The 20,870-nt window shown below is 37.0% G+C and overlaps 4 protein-coding genes across 6 annotated transcripts; 1 reads left to right on the top strand and 3 right to left on the bottom strand.

The window, feature by feature from the left end:
* Nucleotides 1-885: 885 nt before the first annotated feature.
* LOC137944326 (uncharacterized) lies at nucleotides 886-3,903 on the bottom strand. Of its 3 annotated transcripts, XM_068789983.1 has the most exons (6): nucleotides 3,602-3,903; nucleotides 3,157-3,275; nucleotides 1,494-1,551; nucleotides 1,273-1,350; nucleotides 1,134-1,199; nucleotides 886-1,043 (listed from the first exon to the last, which is right to left on the bottom strand). In XM_068789983.1, exons 1-6 carry the CDS (start codon nucleotides 3,768-3,770, stop codon nucleotides 1,006-1,008), a joined length of 528 nt encoding a protein of 175 aa, XP_068646084.1. In that variant the 5' UTR covers nucleotides 3,771-3,903; the 3' UTR covers nucleotides 886-1,005. The 3 variants fall into 3 exon arrangements, with proteins under 3 accessions (XP_068646084.1, XP_068646083.1, XP_068646085.1); XM_068789982.1 differs by having other exon boundaries at nucleotides 886-1,199; XM_068789984.1 differs by lacking the exon at nucleotides 886-1,043 and having other exon boundaries at nucleotides 1,140-1,180.
* A 1,006-nt stretch (nucleotides 3,904-4,909) lies between these two features.
* On the top strand, nucleotides 4,910-5,793 carry LOC137944859 (uncharacterized). Its single transcript, XM_068790634.1, has one exon. It carries the CDS (start codon nucleotides 5,059-5,061, stop codon nucleotides 5,521-5,523), a length of 465 nt encoding a protein of 154 aa, XP_068646735.1. The 5' UTR covers nucleotides 4,910-5,058; the 3' UTR covers nucleotides 5,524-5,793.
* Nucleotides 5,794-8,566: 2,773 nt separating this feature from the next.
* Nucleotides 8,567-15,299, bottom strand: LOC137944887 (probable ubiquitin-conjugating enzyme E2 23). The gene is made up of 8 exons (XM_068790674.1): nucleotides 15,014-15,299; nucleotides 11,322-13,361; nucleotides 10,829-10,954; nucleotides 10,253-10,732; nucleotides 10,088-10,160; nucleotides 9,842-9,981; nucleotides 9,434-9,745; nucleotides 8,567-9,144 (listed from the first exon to the last, which is right to left on the bottom strand). The coding sequence occupies exons 2-8, from the start codon at nucleotides 13,359-13,361 to the stop codon at nucleotides 8,893-8,895; spliced, it is 3,423 nt and encodes a 1,140-aa protein (XP_068646775.1). The 5' UTR covers nucleotides 15,014-15,299; the 3' UTR covers nucleotides 8,567-8,892.
* Nucleotides 15,300-18,063: 2,764 nt separating this feature from the next.
* LOC137944008 (peroxidase 64-like) lies at nucleotides 18,064-19,813 on the bottom strand. The gene is made up of 4 exons (XM_068789498.1): nucleotides 19,537-19,813; nucleotides 19,242-19,430; nucleotides 18,963-19,125; nucleotides 18,064-18,860 (listed from the first exon to the last, which is right to left on the bottom strand). Exons 1-4 carry the CDS (start codon nucleotides 19,738-19,740, stop codon nucleotides 18,466-18,468), a joined length of 951 nt encoding a protein of 316 aa, XP_068645599.1. The 5' UTR covers nucleotides 19,741-19,813; the 3' UTR covers nucleotides 18,064-18,465.
* Between the last annotated feature and the right edge of the window lie 1,057 nt (nucleotides 19,814-20,870).

Genomic DNA, 20,870 nt, shown 5'->3' with positions numbered 1-20,870 from the left:
ATTCCAGATTGAAGACAAACAATGAATCTAATATTGCAATTCATCGTTGGCATCCCCGTCTGCGCTTCAATTATCCATCAACAAAACCATATTTGTTTTTTTACGGATAAAACCATAGTCATGGAATGACTCCATGTGATCTGAACGGTGAAGATACATTGGGTGATTGGGATGGATCTTTGATCGATGTTTATCTTCAATAAGTAGAAAACCAGTTTGACCCACAAAAGATCTTATGGTTTGGATGGGACAAAGGTCTAAGGAAACCCAAATGGCTGAAATAGAATAAACAGCAACACAAAGTTATAGGGACAGAAAACAGAATTGGGTGTCCTACACAACTCAATCTATGATGTGGGCTTGTTTAACAACATGAAGAGGAAACTGAAAATTGATTAACGTTTACGTCTCAGTGGAGGCTAGTTCCAATCATGCCATGGTATCTATGAAGCACTCTAATGCAAGCTTTCACCGTCGTCTCATGCTTTGTAATTCTGGTCATTCCGTCATGCCATCATCTTCGTGGACGCGGCTGGGCGTCTCTGTTTCAGGGAATTTTCAGCGAAATACATTGACAACGTAGCATCTGATTCAGTCAAAAATAGTGGCGATTGTATCGAAATTTTAAGACATCTCGAGTTCTATAACGTAAAGACACATATCAGAAAGGCCGCTACTGCAAAAGGGCCCTCACCCAGAAATGAAGATTAATGAGCAATCTCATAAACTGATAATATTCTTTAACACCTGAAGTTGACTGGGTTTCTCTCCAAAATTTTGATTCAGTTAATTTGCCTAACCACCAAACTTTTCCGATGAATCTATGTTTCTCTTGTTTCTCTAAGTTCATATCAGCTCGACAGAAGAGATCTAAACCAGATGATGTTTAAGGAAACACAGTAATAGCTAAATTTTATTTTCATGAAATTTGTCAAACTGTGAAATTCTGATGCATGACTAGCGTTTGCTTACAGGTTGCATAAAAAGCAAAACAGAAAGGATTCACTACAGAGGCAAAAGCAAGACCGGGCATGGGATGAATTCTGCCAACAAATTTCCATCTACATGCTTTGAGTGGATGGATTCCATACTTAACACAACTAAGTCCAAGTTTAAGTCATCTGCAACCTCACCTATGATAGCAGTTGGCTTCTTGCCTACACCAAGCCTCTCCATCAGCCTGAATTCTTGAAAGCCACCTAACCAGTGGAAGTCATAGTAGTGAATACCAGAGAAATGAAGAATTATGCAAAATAAGATTGCAGAAACAACCTTCTGACAGATGCCACCGAATACTTGATAGTTTTGCATCATGCTCTGGAATGGAATCTTTTTCCTTTTCATTAATCACTGCAAAGGAAGATCAAGTTCTATATCCCTTGAAATCCTTCACTCAAACTTCTGTCAAATACACAAAATATCTCTCTACAGCTCATGCTTCTAAAAACTTGGGCAAGAGTATTAAGTTTTGTAGAAGGATTAATAGGCATTACCAACTACGGTAATTTCCGCTCCATACTTCTTAGCCAAAGCAGTGGTAGTTGCTGCAGCCTGCCAATCCAAAAAATAACAATAATAATACCATCAATTGGCAGCGAACATGCATCAATAATATAAAATTTTGAAGACTACTTCCTGGTAGCAATAAACTCCACCAGTTATATAAACGCTGCCCATCACAATTAACTGCCTGACCTAAGTCTGGTAAAGGACAAAGGTCGCATCAGGTCCATTGCCAGTAAAAACTTAGGAAAAAAAAAATAGGAATCTAATTCCACTACTAGAATTATCTTTCAAAAAAAAAAAAAAAAAAACACCAATATTTTAAACTAGCATATGATAGAGCAGGATGGAACGTGAGGATCCAAAACAACCCCAACATAGTTGGGACAAAGCTTTGATGAAATTTTTTTTTTTTTTGGGAGAATTGTGATAGCTTTATTTCTTGAATAAAAATATTACATAACAATTAAAAGTCAAGAAGGACGATTTCCACAAATTTACAACCGAGAGGACCTAACAGTGATGTGCTATCAAGAAACTCCAGCTCTAGCTAACTAATAAACCATGATGAAATTTCCCCAAATTTACAACCGAGAGGACCTAACAGTGATGTGCTATCAAGAAACTCCAGCTCTAGCTAACTAATAAACCATGATGAAATATCAAATATTTCGTCAAACCCATGCAAAACCTTCATGGAGGGCAGACCTTATACCAGCCCAGCTAATGACATTAAAGGAATCCCCTTCGAAGATGATGATACTGATTCCGGAAAATCAGATTAATTCCCATTGCTATCAATAGGCCTTTCTTCCCTATTCAAATATCTGCACTAAAATCCAGTTATATGCTCCCATACACTGGGACAAGGCAAAACTAGCCCAAAATACAAAAGGGTAAAATCAGTTTACTTGTTTTGATTAAAGTGCACATCAGGAAAAAGTATCGTTTCTAGATATCCAGCACACTTAGGATAAATAGAATTTGTATGATCAAAATATTTTGCATGTAGACACAGAAGAGCAACATACTCTATTAGAAAGCTTTCAACAACATATCTGAGTCAACTAGTAATTGTCTCCCATCTACAACTTTTGTCATTTCTTCGTCTACAAAAGCCTTAGCATATGGACACCAAAATGAAAGAGAAAATGTAGAAATGCCATCGCAGTTTCTTATACCTAATGAATAAAGAATGCCCGTCATTTACTGAGAACTTGATGGATTTTCACCTCAAACAGAAATGAGTTACTCACAAATTAAATGTACATATTAGCATCCCAAATATGCCGATTATCTTAAATAGTGCAAATCGAAGCGTGAAAAAGATTCAGATTCCATCTTCAAGTTAAGAAATTACATGATGCAATTGGATCATAACTAAAAAACATTTTTTTAACAGATTACAAAGAGATTACAGCATTAGAAAAACTTTCCGTTTGAGCACAGTGACTCTGCAATATTACTAAATCTTATGTTACTTTTAACTGTCTCAGGTGAGAGTCCAAACCATGATCTGAAATTGATTATAAATAAGCATTTCCCTTATACTCCAAGCCAAGCACTAGACAAAATTAATATGCATGCATCACTGTAATCAATTCATAGAAGTGTTCTAATGACTTAAATGTAACCTGGGCCAGAAAACACCACCTGTCTTGTTCCTTCAGAAAGATAAGGTTTTTCATCGGTAATTGGAAGAAGAACATGTTTGACCTCCTGAAAAGCATCAACGGCTAGACCACCGACTACTTGTCCCGATTCCGCCCTAGCTGAAAACAGTCAAAATTGGTCCATCAAACTTTAGGGTAAATATACATGCAAATTTGCGAAGAAAGTATATACAAAAAAAAAAAAAAAAAAAAAAGAAAAAAAAGCCGCCTCTTTCTGATACCAATATTCATTTTCCCGAGTATCCTCCCATCAAAATTTTCGTATCAAACCAAATTGACAAAACGAAATAACACTTTCCTGCTATCCACTAAAAGTAACTTGCATAAAACAAAATCAGTAACAGGAAATAAAAAAACAGCACGGGGCAACTCAAGAATCCAGAAGCTAAAAAAATGAGAATAACGCTTCGATTGCAGGAGATTACCTTTGAGCAGGTTTGTCGAACGGCGTGAGACCGCTTGAAACTGGCGAGATTTGGTGGAAAATCGTTCAAGGGGAAAAGCCGGGAAAGCAGAATAAGTTCTATGGGGCGAGATTTTCGACGGGGAAGGTTTAGCGAGTGGCAGACGAAGCAGATTTTGAGAAAACGCCATGGATGAATTGGTATCTACACAGAAAATTTGTGCAGATCAGCTCTTAGCTTCAAGCTTCTACTGTAACTTAATACTGAGAAAATGAGAGGCGCTTCGAGAACGCCCCCCAGGGCGTTTGATGAATTGTGTAGCAGACAAGCAGTGGAAGAGCGGCTCTATAGTACGAATGGTGCGTACTGCGCCCTCAGTTTTTGAAACAGCTGCGGGGCCTCTCGCCCGATTCTATACCATTTCAACTTTACATAAAAATAATTTTTTTTTTTTTAAATACGTCCTCCATGTACAACACATTTTAACTAGTCCTTCCTAATTAATATTTTTTAAAAATGGAACGTAATTGTTAAAATTAAAATCCAAACCTCAATGAACATTTAATTGTCATGTGGTAGTAGTTAAGTTGCCAAGGCGCAAGTCACGGCCAACCAAATTATAATTTAAACCCAATGCAAGTCCAATATAAAATTTTGGGGGGTGGAGACCCTCCTCAGGCTCATTTTCTAATGAGAATTTGAAGTTGAGAGGGAGAGGAACCTCTAACTCCCATTTTTGTTGGGAATATTACCAGATAAGAGAGGGGGGTCCCCTCCCCTTCTTTGACACTTTGCAGAGGAGTCATTCCACTCTTCTATCGATAATGTTCCTACTGAAGCTAAGGGAGGAGGGGCCTTTTCCAAGTTGGTAGAGTATTTGTCGGAAAACATAACTCAAACAAACTTGTTCTTTAACAATTCACCACCATTTTGAAAATAATATGACATTTGAAAGGGCAGATAGTTTTGAAATTCGAAGTACGAGTAAACAATATATTATTGCTTTTGGGGATAGTTGTCTTGAACCCCCCTCATAGTTGGTATTTCGCTACCCATATTGATCTTATGTTGATTTCTAAGGCCAACACATAAGCACAAAAGATCTAAAGGGAATGAGAAAAGAAAAGAACTTTAACTCTTGGACGAGAGGAGAGAAGAAACCAAATGAGAGAAAGAAGAGGAAGAGAGAGGTGTAAAGACGAATGTGAGCCAAGAAGAAGTGGTTTGAGTGTTCTATTCGATGCTTTGAGTGTTTACAATAACTACAATATCTTAGAGCTATACACTAGCTCCCACCAATCATATTGTAGTTATCCTCTCGATAAAGCCTTGGTCAGGTGAGCCCTATGGAGCCTAAATTCTTGGTTCGGGGTGTCCAAAATTGAGAATAGTAAAACTCCATTTTCTCGGCCCCAAATCCACTGCCCCTAAGACCCTAAAACCCCTAAACCCTCACAAACGTCTCGGCGTGAGCAAAAATGGCGATAGGTGGTCGATTCCGGGAATTGATCAAGAAGTACGGGAAGGTCGCCCTCGGCGTTCATTTCACCGTCTCCGCTGCCTCCATCGCTGGCCTTTATGTTGCTATAAAAAGCAATGTCGACGTTGAAGCTCTCTTCGACAAGGTTGGCCTCTCAGGTCTCTCCGAAAGAGATGAGCACGATCATCCTGCGGATGCTACCGAACCTATTCCTTTCTCTGATAAAGACGAGTTCGATCATGCCCATGGAGATCACACCTCCGCTGACTTGGTCGTCGAGAAGAAGCTTCCATTTCCCGAGCACAGGAATAGGACGACCGATCTGGCTACTTCGACAGGCGGTGCTCTTGCGGTCGCCATTCTTTGCAACAAAGCACTTTTTCCTCTCCGGGTTCCTATTACTATAGCTCTCACGCCTGCCGTCTCTAGATTTTTGGCGAAGAGAGGGCTTATTCATCATTAGGCCCCATTTATGATACTAGATGGTGATTTCTCTCTCTCTTTATTTAACTACGACGAAAAAAACAAAAGGGAAACGAGAAACTCGTTTTAATTTTTATCATCCCTTTGGTGGTTACTGTTGTTATTCTTTTCTTTGTTTTGTTAATGAGGAAAAATCTGTAAAATGTTTACATAAATTTTCTTCTTGTATGATTCCATTACGTTGTAACTTTTGATACTGGATGTTGATTTCTCTCTCTCTCTCTCCCTTTATATTACTGCGATGAACAAAACAAAAAGGAAACTAGAAACTCGTTCAAATTTTTACTATCCCTTATGTGATTACTGTTGTTATTCTTTTCTTGGTTTTGTTAAGGTGGAAAAATCTGTTAAATGTTTACATAAATTTTCCTTCTCCATTACGCAGTAACTTTCGATAACTTCTTGTAATGCTAATGCTTGTGATGAATGGCATTTGATTGGTTAGTTTACTGCATATGATGATGTTTAGCTTATTGGAGATTGTAATTTGTGTTTCTATGTGCATGTCTATTTCATTGAATCAGAGCAATAAGATGAATAATTCTGATATGAAAATTGGTTGTTGAGCTTGAATAATTGGGTAATAGTATATCATACTCCTTCAAGAAACTCATTTTCAAGCTGATAAAGTTGGAGTTTGTAACGGGGAAATCACTCTCTTGTCAAGTGACGAGTTTAACAATAATGGACTGCTATCATTCGAGAAAAACAATAATACTAGTTGTTGGCGTGAAAGCTCCCTTTAGGTAAGATAACTCATACTCAGGCTAACGGCCAAAGATGCCACAAGAGTGTTCTAATGCTTATTCTCACAGGGAGGAAAACCGCTGTTGTAGAATAGTTCCCCATAATTTCTTTATTGTTATGTTTCACTGCAACTTGGTCTCTCATTGACTGTTAGATTGAAATTCATTGTGGTCTTGAGCACTTATTCGGGCTTTGATGTTAGGATCTCTGTATATATTGATGGACCCTTTGGAGGTAGTGGTACTTGACTGTTTGATGAGTTTCTTTTGCAAATTTACTAGAGAAGACATTCCTCTGTGACAAGCACTGGTTGAAAATCTGTCAGTATCTTCTTGAGTGTTCTAGTACTGCAGAATTTCTAAATATTTGCTCATGGGATTGTGAATACTCTCCAGATATCAAAACTTAAGCTTACCTTTATTATATCCTCAAATCTGCAAGTTCAGAAATAGTTCATCCAAGTTGAGCTGGTCGGATTCGATTTCATCACATCCAGGTGATGTAATTGTGGATTACAAGCTTGATATATTCTTCTCTTACCTTCTTAGCTAGCCAGAGAAACTTCAAGAAGTTAGGAAATTAAAGTTAGTGCCTTTGTAAGCTGCACTACAGATCTCTCTTAATGTTTCTTCTCTCTGTCTGATTGGCCACTTGCTTCATTTTTCATTACCTTCTTCTTCACCTCTGTGAAATTTGTCAAATATTTACATCCGAACTAGATTTGATGCATAACTAGATTAACCGTGCAGGACAATTTTTTGTTCTCAGCCTTGTGTTTCAATGTAACAAGTTGTGCTCAAAGGGCTCAAGTCAGATTTTCTTCCCAATAAGCACTATAAGGAGGCAAGGTTTTATGGGACTTGAGCCTTTGATTCATTGGTCACTAGGGGTTGTTTAAGGGGGTAGTCTTAGTTTCATGTCTCTTTTGGTTTTACTTGGGGAAAAGCCAAGGTTTTATTTTGAGCAAACTCTTTCAGTTTCTATCCTCTGGTTAAGCCCTGAATCTGAACCTCTAATCTTTAACTATTTGAAACAATTTTAGCACCAGTTTGAGAATATCTTTTGTTTGGAGTAACTCAGTTTATGTTGGTATAACTCCAATACCTGGTTATTTGCATTCTTCCGACTACTTCCAGACTTGTTTCTTTGTATTGATAGTATTCTGCAGTTTTGATTTGAACTAAGTTTTTTTTCTTGGAGAAAAAAGAGTACAGACGTGTACTCAATTTTCATTTTTACCAGTCGACCTAAATGATTCAAAAATCGATTTATTCTTATTCTAAATTTAGTTACTATCCTATACATTTATGTTAATATTGTTCTGAGATTTTTATTTTTTAATAATTTTAAAAATAAAATTGAGATAATGGCTTTGTTACTAATGCAATAAAACTAAGGGTGTAAACGGTATTGGATGAAATAAAGTAAGGTTATTTTGTATTATTCTTGTATTCCGTATCGTTACGTCTGATATTTTTAAGGTATTATGTTGTTTTTTATTTACCCAGTTATTGGTGGGGAAATGGGTAATTCAAGAAAACTAGTAAAAAATAATGATAATTGACAAAATATTAAAATTTAAAAACATTACAATATGTTTATAATGCCTTAAGATTGTTAAAAGTTATATAATAATAGTATGTATAATAAGGTCCTCCCACATAAATATGTCTGAATTACAATAATACATTTACATATATGTAATCGGGTAATTGGTTCTAGAATAGGTATTATCCAATATTGATCCGTTCAATAAATAGGTAAATAGGTACAATTAGGGGTGGTACTGACCCAAAAACCGACTTGCAAGTTGTTCGAGTTCAGCTAAAAAAAAGTTCGGCTCAAACTCAAACTTCAAACAAAGCTTATTACTTATAACAAATTGAGTTTGAGATTTTTCAAGCTTAGATTGTCAACTCGTGAGCTGACTCCTTAGTATAAATTCTTTTATTAAAATACCTTTATCTTCATTGTTCTCGTTCATTAAGCCCTTTCGTTGCAAAGTCTTAGACTCCTCTACAATAGATGTACTAAGTTTATCACCAAATTTTCTTTATTCATTTTTGTGATTTTTAAAAATTTTAATCTTAAATATATATTGAGGTCAAACAGCTTGAGATTGAACTCATTTATAATTTCTATGTTCTAGTTCGATGTAGGAGAGAGCAATATTGTACCCACTTATTACATGTTCTTAGTCTCCTTCAACTACAATTGAAGAGGAGAATATATGCTTTATAGCATCAGAGGGCTCCTATTTGCATGGAGCAATAGTCTAAGCTTAAATAGATTCTATTGATCATATTTACACTACAACATCCAATTGACCTTATGCAGAAATACAACATATAAGGGAGTTATATGTGAAGATTACCTTCAGAGAAATGAACCTTGAATTACAAGAAGCTCAAATCTCACCATCCAATTCACAAAAAGAGACCCAACTTTGCTTCAAGGAAAATTAATTGTTAAAAAGAAAGAATGAAAAAACCAACTCTTCCCCTATGGGAAGCTTCACTTTACAAACAAGCGCCTCGCAAATTCGCCCACCCGAGACTTTCTTCAAACACAAAAAAAAAAAAAAAAAACCAGTAGGGTTTTGTTACGACTGGTGGAGATGTTCATATTGTTGGCAATCTACTCCGACTTCACTTAAAGCAGAAATGAGCCTTGACACTATCTTGCCTAACATCAGTTTAAATCCAATTGAATTTGAATCTTCCCCACTCCTCTCGCTTCTGCATGCATTTGTGGTGAGGGAACCCACCAAGCCACCTTTCATGTACTCATCACAGGCTTTCAGGATGAAAGGACCGCGTGTCTGGAAGTGCTGCTTCACAAATTCTTCAAAATGCTACAATTGCACATGAGAAATGAATCAGATACAAGCAAATCACATTCTCAAGAAGGAATTGAACGTAGAGAATGTTGTTTGTTAAAATGAAGCAGACAGCAAGAAAATGAGTGGCTTCGCAACATGTATTTCTTTTAGTATCACTAAGAACTGGAAGCCATGGATGACGACTTGAAGCAATCATGGGTACAATAACAGCTATTACACCTTCAGTCAATTGTACTCGCACATTCCTCATAAACCAAAAAATATTTAATGCAATATATGGCAGACATAATATGTTTTTTACCTTTGGTGGCCTCCGCAAAGTATATAACATTGTCTTGCAGTTTAACAAGAAAGTGTTCTCATTGTAGGATAAAGAATTCTTCTCTCCTTCAGCTGTTCCAACCTGCTTATCATATCCGGCTTCATTGAAATATGGCTTTGTGTTCAAAACCAACCCCTGAAGAGAAACTAAAACTTGAAGAATGCTCGAGGAAGATGGGTCCCACACTTCATTGCCTTTCCCATTCCAAGTATTTAGAAGGCTAAGGCAAACTTTTCCATCCTCATACAAATTTGGATTTATCCGCAAGCCACTAGAATGATAATATGCTGACTACATGATTTACAGAAGTTTCATAAATTAGAATAGACTAAAATCAGCTAAGCATACTTAAATTGCGCCATTCATGAATAACTCCGTGTCACTTACAGGTGGTACTTGAGGGTATTCTGGTGGAAGCTGAAAATCGAAGAAGAAGAGGCCATCTTGGTAAGGTGTACCATATGCTCCCACAATGACAGCCCTCAATATATCCATTCGATCCTCATATACTCGTACATAAATCTCATCTGTTAAATAAAATTTAAAATTTTTTACTTAATAAAAGCCCCAGATTGCAACTCATCCACGTACTCTGGAAAACTTTTTAAAAGAGAAGCTGATGGATTTGCTTACTAGGTAAATTCTTCTCCAGTATGCTCCAATCTTGCTGTATTTTCTTGAACCACTTCTTTCCACCACTTGAGTTCTGCAAATTAAATTGCATGTCCAGGAATCACATGCAAATCAGAGGATAGAATAGATCTAATTTTATATGGTAAGAGAATCAACAATTTTTACCTGTCCACCATCGCCTAGAAAATAATGATCCTCAGGTTCTTTAGCTATATCAAAGTGTTTGAAACTGCATGAATCATCATCATAGCATGCTAATTGGCTCATGCCATCTATTACATTCTCTTCAGAGCCTGTGAGACCTGACAAAGGGCAAGATTCTTCTCTAGTCTCATGAGTACTCACAGTTGCATGGTTGTCCACAGCATTAGAGTCTTCTGAGCTAAGTTCATCATTAGCGTCTCTTTCTGATCCAGAACACTCTGATTCTTTTGAATGTTTAGCATCTGAACCTACAAATGGAGCTGAAACAGACCCACTTCTTCCTCTCAAGAATAAGCCAGATGCTAGTCGTGTAACAAACCCGAGAGCAGCCAAAGGAATTGACAAAGGCCCACTTCTTGCAGCATTCTTCTCTTCAGGATGAACAATAGTGCAGTTCTCCATCTCATTCTGGCTGTCGCCAGTATTTTGCAAGACTGCTTTCTGGACACAATTGCTTGTGAGTCATTTTAATACACAAAAAGGATAAACGAATAGAAAAAGTAAAGAAATAGATATAAATTTGTATCGGATATGAACCTCTCGATCAATCTCAAGCTCATCTTCGCTCCCTTCAAATGTTTCCCAACTAGCTGCATCGTTGTCATTAAAGTCATTGCCATCGTCATCATCCCGACCCACCACATAAATAGCTCGAGGACCCACCTAATGCCAAGAGGATAAAAATAATGCAGCTGAGAAACTTACATATATATTGGTGGAAGAAGAGGTTTGGTTTTCCTAAGTTGTCAAGGATAGACATCATGAAAAGAAGAAATTTCTAAACCTTTAAGTGGCTTAAATTTTTTTGAAGTTAATGTCACTAGCTTTAGATAATTTGGAAGGCCTTCATCCATAATTAGACTATTATGAATCACATGTAATCACACAGTCAACCCCTCTCAAACAGACAAGAAAGTGGCCTTTATTATTATTATTTTTTGAATGGTATTGCCTTCCTTTTCATTAATAAAGCAAAAAGAAACATATGAGGGTGAATTGATTACAGAAAATCAAAGGACCATATAAATACCTTTGAGACCATTCCATCAGCCCATGTAACTTCAATATCACCATCTTCAAGACCAGTTATATTCCCAACCCAAGACAGCGAAGGAGATGCAGCATCAGTTTTTGATGTTTCTTTGGAATTTTCAGGCTGCCCTTTATTAATTCCTGTTCCAATAGTATCCGGCTCAGACAACTCCTCCCTCTCTTGGTCCCAAAGAAGATATTCAGAACGAGGGCCCCCACCAGTTGGAAGAACTGGAGAGAGCAGAACAACTAGATCTCCATAACAATAGTCATAATCAGGATGTTCCTCCAGTTCATAGACACTCACCAGCTCCTCATTGTCAAATTCGCGAGGATCCTCAGGCCTGGCAACTGGCTTCAACCATCTCACATGTGCAGTGCGATCTTTTGCATTAACAGTTCTCACAACTCCAACCCTTTTGACTTCCCCATCTTCCCCTTCATCTGAAGCCTTTTCTACCACATATTGTCCAGGACAAAATTCCTGGTCCCCTGGACTTTCATTTGGAATAAGTGTTGTAGAGTCCCGTCCCAATTCTCTGCTCCCATCTTGCCATACTACATCCACTTTTGTCTTAGTATACACAATCAGAAAAGCTCTTTGAAACGTTTCACTTTTCCTTCGACGTTTCTTATCTTTTCTAATTGCAACTTTGCATAATTTCTTGCGGAGGAAAGTTCCACCTTCATGGACAGGTTCATTTGCAACTGAAGTCAAATGGCTGCAAGACCCTGAACCTAAACTCGGCTTGTTTTCAAGAGTTCGCACATTTCCATCTAAGTTAGTATCTGGAATTACTTGTTCTGAATCAGTAACAGCTCTATCATTGATGTTCATGCCTTCTTCGTTTGATCTAAGCTGCTCGCAACCCGGAACAGCAGATTTTAGTGAAGCCTCATAAGAATTGGGTGGAAGCAGACACCAATCTCCAAGCTGCCAACTTGCATGTGTAAAGCAAGACACTAGGGTCAAATCCTTTGGTTTTTGCTCCTCACGAGGCACACCAGTTGACTCAGATCCAAAGCCAGGGTTTGCTGAAGCCATCCAATAAACAAAAACAGACGCTGCTTGGACTTTATTAACCGTGCCTTCCATACGGTTAGCTTTCCAAGCCCCAGAAAGCCACTTTGAGTTCTTAAAAACAGATAATGAAGTAGCTCTTACCCGTTGACCTGGGTGGTATGGAAAGTTTTCATCTTCTATGGTATTTTTGGAAACTGGCTTGACCTGTGTTGGGTTTGTCTTCAGGACCTTACAAGATGACCCGTCATCAAATAAAACAGTCAAATTATCCACAACCTCATCAACCCTACCAAGCCAATGTCCAAGGACCACATAATCCCCAATTGTGAACTCTCGAACTCGATCTAGAACTTTGGAAGAGACGTCTTTTACGATTGATCCATCCATTGCTTGCAGATCAACAGAGATATGAACATCCACAACAACACCCAATTGTCCTGTGGGATCTGTAACAGATGAAACAATATCCCCATGCAGGAAACCCCTATCTACCAATGTAATTTCACTAAGACTGTTTGTTGTTTCAGAATTGTCAAGCCACATTACTCTCACTTGGCCATCTTTCAGACTATCGTGTTCATCCTCATTACCTTCATCATCGCCATTATTGCCATTATCATCACAATCATGGTTAGTATCTTCATGATCACTACCCCCATCATCATTGTCAACACTCACATCTTCGTCATCATCATTATCGTCTTCATCATCATTATCGTCTTCATCATCATTCTCATCAGCACCATCATCGTCCACATCACTGTCTGAATCAGAATCACCAGCAACCTCTTGAACAATCCCAAGCAGGCCTTTTGTCTTGCACCTTACAATGTCTTCCCTGTAAACAAATGGTCCATAAGAAAGGACTTCTGTTGACTCCTTTTGTGTTCTGACTCCATTAGGAAATACTTCTCTGGGATCCTTCCTTATGCATTCTGTTGATACCATGTCCCTCACTTCTGCCCTCTCAAAGGATTTAGACACGACCTTGGCAACAAGGTGCTCATTCCCCATCTAAAAAGAAATATAGAGTTAACACGAAACATGTAGAGATCAGAAGTCAACAAGTCAACCAGCAAATCTTCTATACAATATCAACTCTTTTGAATCAAAGAGAAACAGAAGGATCAGGCCAAACACCCAGGGTGGAAAAACAGTTGTTCGACTAGAAAGTCTAGTTTTCTAGAAAGAAGAGATTCGACATTAATTCATTTAAAGTGTATAACTACTTAAGAAGTAGGTGGAAAAAGGCAGTGGAATTGTATGCTTTATTTGTGTAAAGACAAGGCCTAAATATATTAGCTAATTTTCTGCCAAAAAAATGGGACTTGGTTCATTCTCGTTTTATTCAAAGACATGTATGGAAAAAATTTGGTGGAACCCTTAAAGGCAAAGCCTAGCAAGGTCCTTGTCTCCATTTATAACCAAGTCAAAACTTTTAAGATACATGTGGATGGGTGGGTGGCTAGGAGGAGGTGGAGGGGGGTCCATTGTTTTTATTGTGTGATTTTGGGTTCAAGTCTCACTGGGTGGAAAGGGGATTACAGTGCATGTGTGATCAACATTCAAAAAAAAAAAAGGACACTTCTATATCCAGTTGAAATTGACTTTAACAAATGAACATGAAAATGTGGTAGTATGATGCAAAAAAAAAATTGAACTCAACACTGAACATGAACACCATTAGCAAGCAGGTATGGAATGGGTTTAGGCAACTAGCCCAGAGTTGCAGATATGGATCTGAAAAGGAAAACAGAGCAACATTAGGCTTCAGTTCTCAGCAATTTATGGCACTAGATTAAAATGTCTTGAAATTGAGAAGTTGATATAAAAGCATAATTGGAAACTTTGAATCAATTTTATATCTGTGTCAACTGCTACTCGACCACCCAACTGAACTGAAAAAAGCACAGATTGTAACTAAGCTTCTACTTTTAATGAGGAATGGAGCTGTTTGTTGGAATTGCATGCAAAGTACACACCTTGAGAGGAGCTGAATAGAACTTTCCCTGGATGCGTTTTTCCTCAAGTTGGCTATTTACAGGACAAACTACCAACTCTTTAAATTGAGTTTATGAACAAACAAGGAAGAAATATATCTTACCTGGAGAGATGAGAGCCCATGTATCTAAACCATGGAACTGTTAGATGTTTGGAAGCCTACTAATGAGCTATAGGAGCTACGTGTAGTTCTTGTATAACAGGTTGCAGATTAACCACTAGACTGATTATCGTCCTATCCTTCTAAAGGCTAAACGGTCAGCAGACGCCAAAGTGAAATGCCACAGGTCTGTTAATTTGGCGTCCCTCTTCTCACACCATTTCATTTACTTAGGGAGGAAACTAGTTGGGGAATCTCGGAATGCTTTTGAAACCAGATATGAAAAAGGTAACTGATACGATCAATAAAAATCGAACACTTGTATTGGTCGGAAAGAAAGTTTAATATTGCTCTCAGTCATGGTTTCCTCCTTCCCAGCACAACACATTCAAGCAACTAAAAAGACGTTAATGTCTGTCCACCAACAAAATGATCCATCCAGAAATTAAACACGTCAACCATTTACAAAATACAAGGAGTGAAAAACAAATTGAATAATCAAGAATTCAAAAAATTAACTAGAAAAAACATTTTTCAATAAGAAAGCGACCGAACACCGTCTTACGATTTAGAAACTGAAGATTCGAATCTCCACAAGAGAAACGAGCTCAAAACCGCGTCTATCTCCTAAAAGAGCCGGATTGGACGATAAGCAAAAACGAAGATTTGCATCTGCAAACCGCGCGTTTTGATTGCAGCAGCTACACGAAAAGAATCGAAAAGGAGAATACTTGCGTTCGTCGTGACAAATTTACAAATATAGGAAAGGGAAGAGGAGCTGCGAGGCCCATCGACGAGCGAGACAGAAGAGGAAAATTTTAGTGTCCTCTTTGTATCGGTCGCTACTAGTGACTTGGGAGTCGCCGAAGAGTTTTGATTTGGAGACATGACAAAGGCGAAATCCTTGCGTCAGGTATTTGTTGACACCATGCGTAATTACCCCACCACAATAAAAAATTTACGAGGGTAAGTGCACTTAAGAGGTAGAAAAGGAAAGTGAAAGTGAAAGTGAACGAACTAGTTAAAGTGAAATGGAAAGTGAATTATTTTTTTGTGTTAGGGTACTCAATGTAAAGTGCATTAGAAAATACTTTCTTGTGTTAATACCTATAATGGAAAATGTAATGGAAACAAGATAAGGTTTTTTTTATAATATACCTAAACTAATAATAAACCTAAATAAACATGGTTATTTTTATAATTAATAATTTAATATAATATTAAAATATATTAACATAGTAAATAATTAAGTAGGGTATTTTGTTAATAAATTAAGATAGATTGTAATTTAATCTAAATTAATACAATACTTACGAGTTAAATTTAAATTATTAATTTAATTAATTATAAATATATAGAATTATAAAAAAAATTTACTTTTATAATGTTTGGATACTTGATCAAATGTTTAGTTTAACAATATCTTAGTTATCATTCTTAAATTAGTAATTTAATATAATATTAAAATATATTAACATAATAAATAATTAAGTATGGTATTTTATTAATAAATTAAGATAGATTGTAGTTTAATCTAAATTAATACAATAATTAAGAGTTAAATTAAATTAATAATTTATTTAATTATAAAATATAGGGTGCTCGATGATTAAGCAAGAGAGATGAGGGTTGAGAAGAAGAAAGAGTTGAGAAAGATGAGGACGTAGAGGGAAGGTCAAGAAAGAGCAGAACGCAAAGAACGTCGAGCGAGCAAGTGACAGTGAATGAAGTAGGTTTAGGGTCGAAATTCACTTTCACTCATTTTACATTGGAGCGAGTGAAAATGAATGAAAAGTGGAGAATGAGTTTATTAATAAAATACTCTAAAAAATTTAACTTTATTAAGATAGTTTTATTTTAATTTTTAGTTAAAAAACAAGATAACTTATTTAATTTTTTAAATAAATTAATTAAATATAAAATATAATATACCTAAACAAATACGGTTACTTTTATAATGTCTAGATACTTAATCAAATTTGTATTTTTATAATATCTAAATTATCACTCTTAAATTAGTAATTTAATATACTCTTAAAAGTCATGAATATAACAAATAATTAAATAGGGTATTTTATTAATAAAATAAGATAGATATTTGTTTAGTCTAAATTAATACAATAATTATAAATAAAATAAAATATTAATTTAATTAATTATAAATAAATAGAACTAAAAAAATGTTTACTCTAGATACTTGATCAAATTTTTACTTTTATTATATCTTAATTATCATTCTTAAATTAGTAATATAATATAATATTAAAAGTCAAGAATATAAGAAATAAAAAAAAATAATACAAGTATTTCTATTAAAATCCAACTAAATTAGTCAATATATATATATAAATGTCTAGTTCAAAATACTAAAGCGTAACTTCATTATGTGCATGTAGGTCAAGTTTCCTCAAGTCGAGGTTTAGAAAACCCTTCCATACAAAATGTGGGCATGGCAATGTCTCACTAGTTGTGTGCCAATGTTACGTAGGTTTGAGAAAGTTCATAATGTCTGAAAATAGAGGAGATCACAATTGTGCCATCTCAATTTGGATGTTGTGACTGTTCATAGAGGATCTCAGCTCCAATAGGGTCATAATTTTATTTTATTTTATTTAGATTTAAGTAAAATAACAATCTATTGATTTATTTAATGCTTTTCTAACTTTAATACCTTAATTTATTTTTTATATTTTATTTATATAATTTCATTAAGATATACAATATAAAGTAGGCTAAATTTGGAAATATGCCATTTAATAGGTGTAAATAATTGATATTTTGAGTAAATGGCATTAGTAATAAATGAGAAATCTTAATTAGTATTTTCCTAGTAGGACAAAAATATTGGAAGAAAAGAAAATATACTTGTAAAATACTCAGTAGAAAAAAACGCACCGGTTCAAGTCATGAAGATATCAAGGTATAAAACACGATGATGAGAAACAAAAACTAAAATCAAATGTTTGTACCTAGAGGTGGCCACCAAGTAGGTTTAAACATCAAACTGACCTAACTTAAATAATCTAGGTTTAGGGTTTCTCCCTCCCGAAAGACTAAGACAGGGTTTCCCTCCCCACCGTGGCTTTGGAGTAGAGACCGGTTTCCCTAAACCTGACCAAAATACCTTATATACCTTGAAACTGATCCAAATCAGACCAAAACTTGAACTAAATGCCTTATATACTTTTTAAAAAAATTAAAATAATATATATAGACAAAAAAGTCTTATTTTCATGGATTTTTCTTAATTATTCTTTATTTTTGTGTTGTAAAATTGATTTATGTACTATGGATAATTGCTAAAAAAATTAAATTTTCATAATGTTAATTTTATGGTGGGTTGGGCCATGATTAAAGTGGAGGTGTGAGGCTTCAGGGAAGGGGAATGCCTCTATAGCAAACACTATGTAGTTTACTCCTGAACAAAGTAGTCTTTACACAAGGGTTTTGGTAGACATCTGCCTTAGTTTACAAGAGAAGTTTGTCTCTTACTAGTTGGTATGGTACTCCCCCAGCGAATCTACCCAACCATGTCATTTCATTAAGGGACAAATGAATAGCTCTATTGGGATGAGTAACACTTACAGGTCCAGAATATAAAGCTCAAGCCACATTTGTCAGCAAATAAGGTTAGACCCATTTCTTTGACAAGACTAGAGAACCAACTCCATTGACAATTTCTTATCTTTTATCACAGACCAGCTTACATCATTCATGCACTAGAATATGTTGAAGAACAGTTCTGCTCCACTTTGTTATTAAACAAACAGAGCAAACTTCTCTTTCAAAGCCAAACCTAATCAACTCCACTCAGACAAACAGCACTTTGATTAATTTCCCATTAACTTACAATCTTTGATGCCTTTTCTTCCACCAAACCAGCTAACTGTTCTAGTTATTGCTTGCACACCTTAAAAGAACAAAAAACGGAAGACAGAATAACTGGATTAGGCCTTGCTGGTGTCTATTGCGAATTCTCCACAATGAAACCGCAGGCTTCAGCTAGCTTGAAGCTCTTCAGTTAACCTTTCCACACTTGCGCCTCACTTCCTGCCCACTTGTGAGGCTACTCATCTTGACCATGGACTTGGCGAAAGCATCATGAAAGGCTTGTTGGGAGGAAGCAAACTTGGAGACAAGAGACTTTGTTTTGGAGGAGGTCAAGAGGGCCTGGTCTGAAGAGAACAAACTCTTTCCTTGCAGGAGTAGCTTGAAGTAAGTGTTGTCGAAAGTGGTCGAACTGGGATCCATGGTGGAGCCGGCGTTCTTTGCCTTGTTGTGCGCCGGGCAGACGTTTTTGAGGCTTCCGGCGAACGACGGGTTCAGTGTGGGATCGACGTCGTGAGTGCTGTCGAAGTTGTGGATCCTATTTTGGAAGGATGAACAGTGAGAGAACCCGAGTGTGTGTCCACCTGAAAATACAAATAATTCATCAGGTTTTCAAGAGGTTGATACAAAGTGTATCAGTTGATGTAAACCGGTGGATTGAAGGTTGGTTTGTTTTCTTTTTTTACCTGAGAGAGCTACCAGGTCTTCTCCAGAGAGACCCCTTTGAGAGAAGCTTTGACTCAGCTGGGAGAAGTTGAAGGTCGGAGCTGGGAGCTGCCTTGTGTCAGTTGCTCTTGACACTCTTCCATCTTTTCTTCCTTTAGGAACTTCCCAGTCGGGTCCTCCAGACTACCAGAGAAAAATGTAATTGAACCAAATCATTAAGTTACATGAAGAACGAATCTGTAGCCTGAACTTCTGAAGACTAATTTTTACAGAAAACTCATCTCTTGCATGTAGCTTACCAGAGCTACAGCATCTCGGGCAGCAAGAGCCAGGATGTCAGCACAAGAGACAACTCCTGGGCAGATAGCTTCTATTGCCTCCTTCGCATTGTCGATGATATAAAATGCATGGAGGGACACATTAGGAGGTCCGTCCTTCTCCGCCGTGTTCGTTCCGACCGAATTCAGCAGCACCGAGCCATCACAACCCTTCAGAAGAGCCAAAACAAAAGCACGAAACTGATCAGTTCAGGCAATGGCCGGCTAAAAGGACCCAGTAAGAAGAAACAGTGAGAGAGAAAGAGAGAGGGGCAACCCGAATGAAGCAGTCATGGAAATGCATTCGCAGCAACGCCGCCGAGGCCGTTTTGTCACTCGCCATCGCCTGCTTGACCGCACTCCTCACAGTCTCCTCCAATTTCGGGCAGGTCTTGTCGTAGTAGTTGGAGCTCAGAGCATCAGTTCTTAGAGGAGCTAGAAAGAAGAAGATCATGACAAGGGACCACATTGGTGCAACCATGGCTGTCACTACACCCAGAGCTTTCTTCCCTTATATAATGCTGCCGATTGACTCTGCTTCTGTGTGGAATCTAAGCCAAAGAAAAGGGTATTTATAGTTAAAGAGCTGATGGGATTTTGGAGTTGTTACAGGTGGTGGTTCCGATAAGAACATTTGGTGAGGAGAATCTCAATAATAATGGAGTACGTTTGAAGTAGGCTCATTTGGTCACCAACTGAGTCACATCGTCTTCTTTTTTGCATGGATTAGACCACATTATATTGGATTTTCCTTCGTCATGTTTCAGGTAACAGCGTTACACCAGATTGAAAAAAACTATTCATGACACCCATGGTCCCCCACCCATGGTTCTCAAACATCTAATCTCGATTACTCTCGTGAATAAGATTCGTTCGCTCGCTCACGTGAATAAATCGCATCCATGAAACTAATTTTATTATTCATGAAATTGTTTAATTATCGACTAATATAGATCGAGTCGATTCCCTTGGATACCCACTACTAACATGACAAACCTTAATCATGATCTTAAAGAAAACTTTCCTAAGTACCCATTGATTCTTAATAATATTTCTCTTTCAAGTCCAAAACATTATAATAACATGAAAGTTATGTTCAAGGTTATGTCTGTTTAAGATTCTAATTAGATAATGACACCTCTACAACTACACGCACGATCTTGTCTTTCAATCCAAGAGAGTTCAGTTCCATCAACTTGGAATCTTTCTTTTTTCACATATGGCCCACATTTCAATTTCCAAATACAGTGTCTGCCTTAGTTTGTTGCTAACTAATTGGTGATTAAGCTAATTAAGGGGCTGTGGACACTACTTGGGCTCACCTTTTAGTCTAAGTGGATTTTCCCTGTTTGGTTAACCATAAACAACGACCGGAAGTGTAAGATGAGTCCACGTCTAAGTCTGAGATTAGTGGGGGAATTAGTGTTGGTTAGTTAGGCCCGATACATCGGTTCTGTTAATGGCTTCTTGTACACGTCAAAAGATTATGGATTTGGACGTTTTCCGGAAGAAAAAGCCCACGCATGGCCCGTCTAACCACTCCTTTCCTATTGAAATACGAGTCTTCCCGGTGACGTGACTATATTAAATTGTACCCCACCATTATAATAA

Source organism: Aristolochia californica, unplaced genomic scaffold, assembly GCF_029961685.1.
Source record: "Aristolochia californica isolate CCGP_79_NKW_82.1479 unplaced genomic scaffold, dmAriCali1.0.hap1 SCAF_11, whole genome shotgun sequence".
Classification (NCBI taxonomy): Eukaryota; Viridiplantae; Streptophyta; class Magnoliopsida; order Piperales; family Aristolochiaceae; genus Aristolochia; species Aristolochia californica.
This window is presented reverse-complemented; position numbering and strand designations above follow the sequence as displayed.

Excerpts from the sequence above, each read along its gene's own strand:
- LOC137944326 (XM_068789982.1), bottom strand. The coding sequence starts at position 3,770 with ATGGCGTTTTCTCAAAATCTGCTTCGTCTGCCACTCGCTAAACCTTCC. Across the intron at positions 3,276-3,601 it reads TTCGACAAACCTGCTCAAAG|CTAGGGCGGAATCGGGACAA; the intron begins GTAATCTCCTGC and ends GACTGTTTTCAG. Across the intron at positions 1,200-1,272 it reads TCGGTGGCATCTGTCAGAAG|GTGGCTTTCAAGAATTCAGG; the intron begins GTTGTTTCTGCA and ends TCCACTGGTTAG.
- LOC137944887 (XM_068790674.1), bottom strand. The coding sequence starts at position 13,361 with ATGGGGAATGAGCACCTTGTTGCCAAGGTCGTGTCTAAATCCTTTGAG. Across the intron at positions 10,955-11,321 it reads CTGATGGAATGGTCTCAAAG|GTGGGTCCTCGAGCTATTTA; the intron begins GTATTTATATGG and ends TCTTGGCATTAG. Across the intron at positions 10,733-10,828 it reads AGCTTGAGATTGATCGAGAG|AAAGCAGTCTTGCAAAATAC; the intron begins GTTCATATCCGA and ends AATTGTGTCCAG.
- LOC137944008 (XM_068789498.1), bottom strand. The coding sequence starts at position 19,740 with ATGGTTGCACCAATGTGGTCCCTTGTCATGATCTTCTTCTTTCTAGCT. Across the intron at positions 19,431-19,536 it reads TCCATGACTGCTTCATTCGG|GGTTGTGATGGCTCGGTGCT; the intron begins GTTGCCCCTCTC and ends GCTCTTCTGAAG. Across the intron at positions 18,861-18,962 it reads AGACCTGGTAGCTCTCTCAG|GTGGACACACACTCGGGTTC; the intron begins GTAAAAAAAGAA and ends TTGTATTTTCAG.
- LOC137944859 (XM_068790634.1), top strand. The coding sequence starts at position 5,059 with ATGGCGATAGGTGGTCGATTCCGGGAATTGATCAAGAAGTACGGGAAG.